The sequence below is a fragment of the Rissa tridactyla genome, chromosome 3 (assembly GCF_028500815.1).
Source record: "Rissa tridactyla isolate bRisTri1 chromosome 3, bRisTri1.patW.cur.20221130, whole genome shotgun sequence".
NCBI lineage: Eukaryota > Metazoa > Chordata > Aves > Charadriiformes > Laridae > Rissa > Rissa tridactyla.
Window position 1 is genome coordinate 116,073,466 of NC_071468.1, and position 11,573 is coordinate 116,085,038.

At 37.0% G+C, this 11,573-nt stretch overlaps 1 protein-coding gene across 2 annotated transcripts in view; it reads right to left on the minus strand.

The window, feature by feature from the left end:
• The window catches only part of WDR35 (WD repeat domain 35), a 42,935-nt gene extending 33,024 nt beyond the window's left edge, over positions 1-9,911 (minus strand). For both annotated transcript variants that reach the window (XM_054194501.1, XM_054194500.1), the window contains exons 1-9: positions 9,785-9,911; positions 9,014-9,131; positions 8,504-8,575; positions 7,694-7,786; positions 6,085-6,213; positions 5,733-5,866; positions 4,128-4,293; positions 3,886-4,031; positions 1,648-1,773 (exon numbers count right to left, since the gene is read on the minus strand). In XM_054194501.1, coding sequence (XP_054050476.1) covers positions 1,648-1,773; positions 3,886-4,031; positions 4,128-4,293; positions 5,733-5,866; positions 6,085-6,213; positions 7,694-7,786; positions 8,504-8,575; positions 9,014-9,131; positions 9,785-9,808 — 1,008 coding nt within the window. In that variant the 5' untranslated portion in view covers positions 9,809-9,911. The remainder of the gene's footprint in view (positions 1-1,647; positions 1,774-3,885; positions 4,032-4,127; positions 4,294-5,732; positions 5,867-6,084; positions 6,214-7,693; positions 7,787-8,503; positions 8,576-9,013; positions 9,132-9,784) is intronic.
• Positions 9,912-11,573: the final 1,662 nt, after the last annotated feature.

An 11,573-nucleotide genomic window follows, 5' to 3' on the forward strand; every position in this document is an offset into this window, starting at 1 on the left:
GCATGTTTGAACAAGGTAATATACATCAGAAGAAATGTAACTAGAGCTATAGATTCTAAATTAGTATTACCACTCCAAAAGATACCATGTAAAATATTAGTATTTTAAAAACTATCATCTCAATTCATAGTTTTTACTGTCATATTATAATTTAGGATCCTTTTTCTCTTATTATGGTAATACTTGATATCTTTCGATACAGGAAACTGGATTATTCAGTAGATTGGTAATGTGATACTAACAATTAATCTCCAGGTCATTAATTCCAATCCTGCCTAAGTTAATGACATCTGTGAAAAACTACAATTTAATGACTGTCACCTTTTAGAATATCTAGTTCCTAAAAGGGAGTTACTGATATTATCATAAAGAACACAGCAGTAGTAATATGTATTATTTATTGAAGGACAACACATACCATTCACCATAAAAATATTTAATATTGAAACTGATTATACTTCCAACAGGTTAAAAGTTTACTTTCTGCAGAAATAAACTAATTTTTTCCACTTCAAATATGTAAAAGGAAAAAAAAAAAAAAAAAGAGAGAGCTTACACATGCAATTTCTAAAACTACAGTTTCAAAATATTATTCATTTGCAAACTGTGCCAGATTTTGAAATACACATGGCCTCATAGATACTGATGAGTTTAAGAAAAGGCAACAGGCCTGCATTCCAGCTGTTTTACACATTTCCCAGAATAAACATTAGGTAGCATTTCCTGCAAGACTAATTTCCAGCTCAAATTTCCAAAGTCTTTTCCAGCAGATTTACAACAAACTATTTGAGATTCCTTCCTGACAGATTTGTGTTTATAACTCCCTGACCAATGATTTTTCACAACCCAGTGGAACGAGACGTTTCAATATAGTTGCAGTACGTGCCTCACATTGCACACACACACTCTCTCTCTTTAATCACAGTGGTTACACACTGATGATTAAAGAACGTATCCTGTGCTGGGGAAAAAAGTATACAATACTGTACGCTGGACAGTATTCGCTATTTTTGTTAAACTGTACATTTAAGTGAAATAGTTCTAATTCTTCAAAAAAAACCCCAAACAAACAAAAAAAACCAAACATATGGTAGTCAAGATAGAAACATTATTTTAGAATTAGCTGAATACACACTTGTAAAAAGTGTATTGGGAATTGAACTATAAGTAGGAAGTACACCTATCAGGTTGCATTCATTTCTACTTTTCAGGTTTTTACACAGTTCTCCTGGTTCAAACTAATTAATTCACCACTAAAAAAAATGACAGTAAAAGTGAGGCTCAAACAATTCCCATTGTATCACTTAGCCCACTCAGTTCAACCAAACAGCAATGAAAACACTGAAGCTTTACCTACATGACAGCCTCAATCACTACCAAATCTAGACTCCTGCTCAATTCTGTTCATATTAACAAAGCATACATTTCCTTATTATGAAAATAAAATCACAAATTCATTATGAAAACAATGGTTAAGTCATTACATCACCAAGACAGACACTTACATTCCACTAAAACTTCAAGTCAACAGTGTTGATCGAACAGTAATCATAAGTTAAGCGTGAAAGTTACTTTTTCAACCCATTCAGAAAAAGAATAAGTAACAGAAAACGTATTAATACATTTAAGTGCCACATTACAACATACCTTGTAATCTGGACGAATATTTGCAAAATATATGTAAGAATCGACAGCTAGTGCAATTTTCAGTCCACTTCCCTCCCAAGACAAGGCAGATATCTGTTTGCCAGGAACCTTCAGTGTGCGCAAATGCTTGTTTAAAACAAGAAAAGAAAATATTCTGAATTTATCACAGGAAAACCACTCTGAAGTTCATAAACAACAGTTTTGATAGGTAATGAAAACCAAACATAAACCTTCTTTACAGTACTCCATAATGATTCCCAAATTGCAATACACAGGCAAACAAAAAGGGGGAGATTTTTAACATGCATTACCATAAAGTGTTCTTTTGCCTCAATTCTTTTTTTGTCAGAGAAACAAACAACGGGAGTCAGTGATAGTTCAAACTTACAAAAATAAATAATAGATGGAAACTGACAGTATAAACAATTTCTTTTTTGGTTGGTAATTTGAATCACCTTTATAATTTCACTCTCTACTAAAATAAACACAATAGTACTGATACCTGACATCCCTCAGAAGTTTTATTTATGCTGGAAATGTAATATTAGTCAGTTGATGTACAACACCCTTAATGACAGCTGATAGTTTAAACAAAAACATAAAAGCTATTCTATGTCAAAAGTATACAATGAATCAGCTGCAGAGATGCCCCATAATTTGCAGTGAGGCAATGGACATTTTCCTCCTCTCTAGTCCCTTTCAAACAAGTCTAAGAAAGGCAGTTAGATGTCCATTTACAATTTAAGAGCAAGCAAAGAAATACACTTTCCATCTTCCTTTTATATCTTTATTTTGCAGTAGAATTTGAAGGAATGAAGGAAACAATTGAAAAAATAATGTTTTCAAAAACTATAACCTTAATACCACAGAGCACTTGTTTGTGGTAACTTTTTTGTTTGAAAATAATATAGATGTACATAATAAAGGATACATTTATCTATGATTTACTGTAAGATTTTGAATAATCTTAGGCTTTAAAAAGCCATAAGTTTTTACTGAGCAGAACACTGATACTTACACTTAGATCTAACTTTCCTTTTGAGGGCATAACTTTCTGCCTAAATGAACTGTTATCAATGAACTTAGTTTAGTACCTGTTTCATGCCTTTGATCAGATGCAAATACCAAGTCCAAATACTGGTCACACATTATTCACAGAAGATACCGTCTTCCAAAAAGTTAAGTCTGTACCCGAATGTCAGCACTAGTACAAAACAATTCTAAAGCCTAAAGAATTTACTTCTAAACACTAGATACAGAATCTGGAACACCTGTTTCAGTTATTCTGAAGGACATTAGCAGCCAGAGACGTAACATCATTGCCAAAACCTTTGATTCTGTTTAATACTTTCAACTAAGGAAACTCCTGCAGAGGATGTTGGATCTTAACCCCTTTCACAGCACAGCTCACAGCTCGATCCTTACCACAGTTACCCGCAGGGCTGACAAGTACTTCCTCTGTGCAAGGGACAAACTGTCCTCACACTCTGACACCTAACACTAACTTCCTGATTTCCAGATAGATTACTAGGAGGGAAAGTGAAATTACCTTGCAAGGCAGGGGTAGCACCATGAATAAAAATACATAGGAAAGTTGTCTCTCAACTATTGAGCAAGACAGGTAGTACAAAAGACATTTACAAAATAATATCCCCAACAGACAAATGAAGATTAGAAACAATTTACCTTTTCTGAGGTTTATAAGCCATTGCTTTTACTGATACGAGATGCCGTTTTCTTAGTTTTACTGATTCCATAAAAATAGAGTGGAGCGTTCACTGCCTTATTTTGAACTCCTAATCTAGAGATGCCTGGGTCTCTTACACAGACAGCGGAGAAGGACAAGTACTTCCAGATTTGATACACAGATGTTAAATGAGCATCTTAACTGCTGACTAAGCATTCCAGACTGCTTATTGATTATGGTCTGAACTCAGGTATCCAAGTTAGGTGTTCAAAGTTAGACACTATACATATTCCCTCATTTAGCGTTTTATGAGATGCATTCAGATTTTCACACTGGCCACTAACTTGCTATTCTAAAAGGGTACCTGGTCCTGTGTCATCTTTCTGGATCCAGGTAGATATCCTAGATACATTAGAGCACGTTAAACACACTGAACACCTACACTTTGGTATCCAAATTCCACCAGTAATGACCACACAGACTAAGCATACAAAGATTAAAAAACAAAACAAAACAAATTTAATTCATGTAAGTATATTAAATATTTTTACCTCACCAAATGGAGTATAGAACTGCACAATGTTTACATCTTTATCTTGAGAAGTTGCTTTTAGGGAGCCTGCCACTGCCAATACGCTTCCACAGTGGTTCCACTGAATACATACAACGTTCATGCCAGTGTCAATTAAAACAGGATCTAGTTTTTAAGAAACAAACATTAAGAATATAAGCATAAGTAGACTTCTTAGGTCAAGAGCAGCTGAGTAATTAGCACCCTGCATTTTGTACCTACTGTGGTCATTCTCATCTCTCATTATCTGGCATCTTCCGTTGTCAAAACAGACAGCAAGACAAGGACAATCTGGTTCAATGTAGCCTTCCGTACCATGGTACCAATGTATTCCAGCAATACTGAACGCTCCAGTTAAGTTCACCAAACAACTCAGTTTCATTTTCACCTAAACAAGAAGAGTTAATTATTTAAAGTCATATATAACATGCTGTTTAGAAGAATAACTTACATCTCTATTGATACCTTGCAAAAGACCAGATGTCTATGCAAAATTTGTTTCCTGTCCCAAGAAAAATTGTCACATTCTCAAAATTTTAGAGTTTGAAAAACTTCTTTATTCAAAGACAGATCAGGCATATGAAAACTATTTATTTTAATTACAAAAAAAGTACTTTAATGTTGGCATTTTCATTCTTTGAAAGTAACTTAAAAATAAAGAAAACAAACAAACAAAAAAAAAAAACAAGAAAACCACACACACATGCGCACACACACACAAGGAACCCCACTGGAATTTTGCAAAAAGTAAAAATAATTTCAAAACATTCCTGGACACAGCATATTTTGATTTTTAAAGAAACCTTTTGTCAGCTTTTTCTTAATAAAAGTCTCTTGAATAACATATTTTTAAAAAAATGGAAAAAATAAGTGTCCAAATTAGAACACCAATTAAGATGTTTACTTTTGTAATAATTAGCCCTGTACATCTGGTAACACAGGTAAGGTCTTTTTCTGAAAGATAAGTGTGCACCTGGATCACTCTGAGGGGGGCTACCAGGTAACTTATGGAAGGGAGGGAAGGAGAGGGGGGAGCACACAGCCACACCTATGGAGGGGGTGGGGGGGCAGGGGGAGCAACAACAACTTATTTCAAGAATTTCAGTAATTTACAGCACATGCTAGAAACACTGACTCACACAGTGGGAAGAAAGATACAGTGGGGGGTTAAAGAAAAGAAAATGGGAAGGGTAACAGATACTTTCTTAGGGAAGGAAAAGAAAGGAGGAGAAAATTTACCATAATAGGCATCTAAAAGTCAAGAACATAGTTCCAAATACATTGTGCTTTTCAAAGTTAACATTTTACTTCTGTTTAGCATTTTATCATAGTAATATTCCAATATTCCACATAAGTAGATAAAAGTAAATAAGTAAACTGAAGTTGTAGGAATGTACCAATATTATATTTATTTCCTTTCTTTTTTCACACTTACTACAAGGTCTTCTCTGAAGCACGTAACATTTCTTATGTATTAAAGAATGACAGAAGCAATAGGAAAATAAATTACTGTTTTTTTCTAAAAGCATGATAGTACTTTTAACATGAGCTTCATTTAATTTAATTAGTATCACCACACATATTTTTACATTTTCAGTAACTATTGCAACGCAAAAAGGCATTAGTTGATGTGATATTCATTTAGATATCAAGAAAGAAATATTTATGTTAAAAAGCTGCAGCTGCATAAAAATTTTGTACACAAGACCTTGTCCAGTTCTTAGTACTGAAGTCCATCAACTAAACAAACATGAAATAAATTAAAAGGATGTAAGTTTTTATATGCCTATTGAAATTAATACCTTTATTATACCACCATAAACTTACAATAAAATTTCCCTGGTTGTCATAAATGTGAATATCTCCATTTGCCATTCCAAACAGTAAAACTTGGCTATCAGAGGACCAGGCCACGTGGCACAGGTGAGTACCTTTCAAGTCTTTTCCCCAGATGCGATTGCCTGGAACAGAATATTCATTGTACTTAAGAAACATACCATAAAATTAAAAATAGGATGCATGTTGTCAATGTAAAAAAATGAAACAGCTAAGGAAAGTCAAAGCAACAATTAGAAATTAACAATTAATTGTATTTGACTAGACAAACAGACACTACGTACATAATACTGAAAACAAAAGCTACGTAATACCACAACAATTAGTAGAGCTTAAATTTTACCATCCACTGATCCAACAATCACAGCTCCATCTTCATATACAATACAAATCTTTTGTCCATCAGCATTCCAGCTCATACTTCGAACTACAGATTTATTTCTATTGTTAATCATCTCTTCATACCAAGCACCTATTAGTAGTGAATGAAAAACTGAGTTACACTTCTGATTTCATAATCTTTTAGCGGATTCAAGGCACACCCTAATCACTGAATTCAAAGAGTAAAATTACTCTCAATTAAAAATAGGATGATAATGACATTTCTTAGCAATATGAATTCCTGAAGTCAAAAAAACCCAACCAAACAAAAAAAAAACCAACAAAGATAACATAATACAGACATGCAAAAAGTTTATAAAAGTTACCAAGCAATCAAATTAGGTTTTCAATTAAATGGAGAAACCTGAGAATGGTCTGCTTCTGAGTAAACACGAGATAAACACGGATGACTGCAATGTAATAGGCAACAAAAAGCTACAGAAGCAGTAAGTTTTAGAAAGGAATTAAAACCAAAGTTGTTCTGCCCTTTCAGTAAAACTTTAGCAAGACTATGCTGTAGTGTCCCCCAGAGTACACAGACAGTAATTATTGTGAAGCCCTGTGTTCAGATGCGAGACACTTATTTCCAAAAAGAACCTGACAAATGAGTAATCGGAGAGAGGAGCCAAAGTCCAGAGGGGCCCTACAGGAAGAGATCTGTGCGTACATAATTTCAGACTGACAAGAATACACTAGGAAAGAGAAATGGAGGGAACAACCGCCTTTGATAAGAATATGTATTAAGTAATTTACTGGTTCTTTTCCAAAACTAAAAGGTGATTTATGTGACAGAAGCCACCACATATCAGGCAGAAAGACTAATCAAGTGATACTCTTTATGCCTGAAATGAGATACTGACCTTTTATTTGTTTGAATTTTTCAATACACAAGACTCCCCAGGAGAAAAAGGAAACCCTTTATTTTCTTTTTCTTTCCCACATGTGTTAGAAAGCGGTTAATGTGACTGAGAGATTTTCTGGCTTTCAAATTAATTAAGGTCAAAAATAATAAAAGCCAATTACGACAATACACTGGTTAGTCATATTCGTTCACTGCCTTAATTAAGCATTTCTAAAGATTGCTTTTATGAAAGTATTTAATTAATGTTCTATGCAGGTTTACTAAGTTCTTGTAGTTCTACCAGTATGTCTGTGCTTGATGCACTTTGCAGAACTGTTTAAATATTACAATGATACCCACAACAGAACCTACACACTGCTGCTTTTTTTTTTTTTCCCTCTTCAATATACTATTTTCTTCTAATGGAATAAAGTAACAGAGATAAGAAAATAAGAAATTTAGAGCAGTTTACCAAGCACATGGCTAAGAACTGATATCTTCTCCTAAGGTAGCTCTGCAGGACAAATGCCTCTTTATACGCGACTACACTATGAAAAATGTAGACAAATACTACAATAAAAACCTGGAAAGGGTTTTAAATCTATTTTGAGCTTTACAGTTTGCAAAACAAAAAGTCAGAAAAAGAACTGTAAAAATTGCTGAAAAAAAAGAAAAAACATTTCTCACAACATGGAATATTATCCCATCTCCAATTTGTCCTGTAGAATACCTTTATACAGCATCCACACAATGATGAGTCCATTTTGATCACTGGTAGTCAGTTTTTGATACTGTTCATTCCATGTCACCACTTGCACAGAACCTAGAAAATTATACACATTTTGTATTTACACCATTTAAATAAGTTAATAAAACCACCACAGACGGCTTAATAAACCTGGAGCATCTCAGAAATGTGCACCACTGACTTTGATTTAATTTTAGGCATTCTTTCTGTATCACTCACTGCCTCTTTCAAAATTCTGCTAAACCACTCCTTTTGCTTCCGTATTCACCCACTTGAGTAACATCCTCTCCAAATTCTGCTCAAAATATTGCTTCAATATGCAAAAACCTAAATTATAGTTTTGCAGTTTCTGACTGCCTCTGACACGTCAATCTGGGAAGCTGCCAAAACTTTACTGTCGTAGGAAGTTTTGGTTTTTTACTTCCTCTAAGTAGTTTGATCCTCAGTAGCACTGCACTTTTAAAACAAAAATCTCTCTCACAACTACCAAAAAGAGCACTCTTTTACACACATTTTACACTCTCTTTGCACACATTTCTTCAGACCCTCAAGTCTCATATGGGATCTTACCCATAAAAACTTGACTTGAAACATCTTGAAACCGTTTCTAAGCAGCATCTTACAAATATGGTAAAAATAGCTAGCCAAGCTGTTACATATCCAAGTTGAATACTGATAATCTTTATTTCAGGCTTATAATAAAAAGTTATAGCAAAATTACTCTATCAGCTTCACAAAATCTTGTCCTTTTTTATTCTAAAAAAAATACATTAAATGCCCAAAGACACTTACCACTATGACCTTCAAGAGTTTGATTTACAGAAAGATTGCTAGGAGCTGCAAGTCCCTTTATTTTTGCTTCATCTAAAAATAACAAAAATAGCTATAAAATAAACCTAATAAAGCATACATATTAGTGCTTAGCTATCAATATTGCAGCTCTAATCACTATTTACACAGATAAAATTATTCACCTACAAGCATGTAAATTGTAACTGCAGAATGAATTTTCTGTCCCTCAGTTCAACGTGTTTGCTATTCACATCCATCACCCAAATTCATATACTCTTTACAGTCTAGCAATTTTTCAGAGGAAAAAACAACAACAAAAAAAAACCACAAAAACTGTAGCTATCACATTTTGTTACATGCAGAAGGTTTAAAAGAATTTGAAAATACATTAAATTTTACTTTTCTTGGAATGTATTTATTTAAAAAAAAAATACACAGCTTTCTGCCTAAAATAATGAAGATGGCAGTGGTGGATTTTGCTCTGAAAAAAAAAAAAAAAGTATCATTTACCTGTCTGTGTTTCTAATTTTAAAACTTTCAGTAATCCATCCTCTCCACCACAGGCTATGAAACCTTGATCCTTATTCCAGGAAATACATCTCAATCGAACATTACCAGGAATTGCAATCTGAAAAAGAGTGTTTTGCATCTCTACACAGTTGTAAGAATCGTGGTTTATTTTAAAATACTCGAACACCTAAAAGACACCTATGATAGCACACAAGATAAACTTATTTCTATTAACAGATCAGTACATGCAAAAAGAGACGGAAGACAAATAGATTTGCAAGCACTAGTGAAACCATGCAAAGCGATGCTTGAGAAAAGGGAAATCTAACACATGCAGTAAATAATAATATCAGGACATCTTCAAAGGTGTGCAGAGAAGGCCCCGTAAGCAACTAAACAAGTGAGAGGATCGCACAATGCACAGGGCTTTGCCAGGAGCTGGTCTGCAGCCGAAGAGCTATGTCCAGCGTCTCCTGGGGCAGCAGTTGCTTAGGAGACCGCTTAAGTCCAAAGAAACCCCAAGCCCCAAACCCAGGCCGAGGGGGAGCAGGCGGGACAGAGCAGGGCAGCGCTCTAGGGTCCGGGCCAGACCAGCAGCGCCAGTAGAGCCACAGCGGCCGCAGGCAGCGGAAGGGAGCCCCGAGGGTCCCCTCTGCGCCCCGAAGGCCTCCACGCCTCCAATCCCCGGGAGCTCCCGGGGGAGTTGAGGGGGAAGCGGGACCGCGGCCTGCCCCCCCGCCGCCCCGACTCTCCTCCGTGCCCCGGGAGCACCTTCTTGCAGAGGTAGATGAACATCCTGGCGGAGCGGGCCGAGGGGTGCCGACCCACACCGCTCCCCTCAGGGCGGCGCGGCCTCCCTGGCAACCGCGTCACCCTGGCAACCGCCGCCGGAAGTTGATCCGATTTCCGGGAGCGGGAGGAGAAGCCCGCCCTCTGGCGCCAGCCACGCGCGCTCCCGCCCCTTTGGGGGCGGGGCGAAGTCTAACCCCGCCCCCCGAGGTGGCCGTAGGGGCGCGCGGTCGCCCTGAGGTAAACGGCGTTGGTGGCGCAGGCCGCAGGCGGCGTTCACGCTCCCTCAGAGGGTGTTGCCGGCACCCGCAGCTACGGCTGCTGAGCCGGTTACATACACAGATGAATAACGCCTTGATTCGGTGGGTCAGAGAGGGTAAGCGAGCCCGGTGGCTGCTGTTATAAAGCTCTTGGACCGTGAGGGCGGGGGGAAGGATCAAGCCTTGGTGTGTGCCCGCAGGAGGGGTGCAGGGGCCTTCAGGAGCAGACGGGCTCTGCAGCACTGATGCCAAGCTAGGTCGGACCCAGCCGCAAAATAAATATTTTCCATACCGAAGGTGTTTTGTAGATGATTGACAGAAAAGGGGAACATGGGAGATGTACAGAAGATGGTCCATCCTGTGTCTTCTGCATCTTGCTCTAAGAAGTGGCCTGCTTGACATGGGAGGAACAGAAGTGCCATGTCTCCCAGGGCATGACCCTCACTTTCATAGCAGTTAAGCACTCCACAGTGCAATCATTCACAACATAAACACTGAAATATAGCAATTTGTTCAGTGTCAAAGGAGGATCATGGTGAAGCCAAGTTCTTAAACCTGTGACTTGTCAAGTTTAGTGCGTTCCCATCTGCTCAGAGAAGATAACTGGAAGTGCAGAGAAATAGAACCAGCCACAGCTTATCATGACGTTTTGTTGAAGTTACATGAACATGCAACAGTGAGGAGCACTGGGCATGAAGCTTTTTGACTGATGCCAACTTAGAAGCACATACGTAAGAACTATAAAGCAAAGCTGGCTGAATCCCTCTAAGCGTCTTAGAGCTGAATAAGATAGCTAAAGGTAATTTAGAAAATGCCTGTGGTCAGGCAGTTGGACTAGATGATTGTAGGTCACTTCCAACTGAAATTCTATTCTTTTTTATTCTGAATAAAAATAATTTTAAAATACCATCCAAAAGATTAAATTTAGTTCTTTTCATAACAGTTCTCTGCATTAGTCTTAAAGTTTTACTGCCCCAATAATTAAGACAGCATAATTACTTATTCCATATCAAGTTCATCTTTACTTAAAATAAAAATGTTCAATCAATAGGACATGCTGGTATGTCCAATTTTTAAGAAATCACTTATATCCTTGGAATTTTATCTGGTGCTCATAAACAAAGTGAGACAAGATAATTGCTCAGAGGAATTGAATGTAAATACTATCATTTTTAACATAAAATGGAGTTATGAATACTAATGCATGAAACCAAGCTTGCCCAGCAGACAGCTTGCAAGACACATCTGGCCTCCAGGACAATTTTCCACTATCATATAAAATTATACATCTCGTCTGACAACTGGCCTTAGTGTAAATGGGGCTGATGTCATCCACTCCCAATTGCCAAGAAGTTGAAAAGTCTTGCATTAGATTTACAACTTGTTTATTCTTAACAATTGCGGAGGCCAAGGCATACTTCTGGCCCTGTAAATCCTTTTGTAATACCCATGTTTAAGCAGAGGACATGAAAGTAAGCAAAGTAAAGTGCTGGATATAAAACTCCATGACT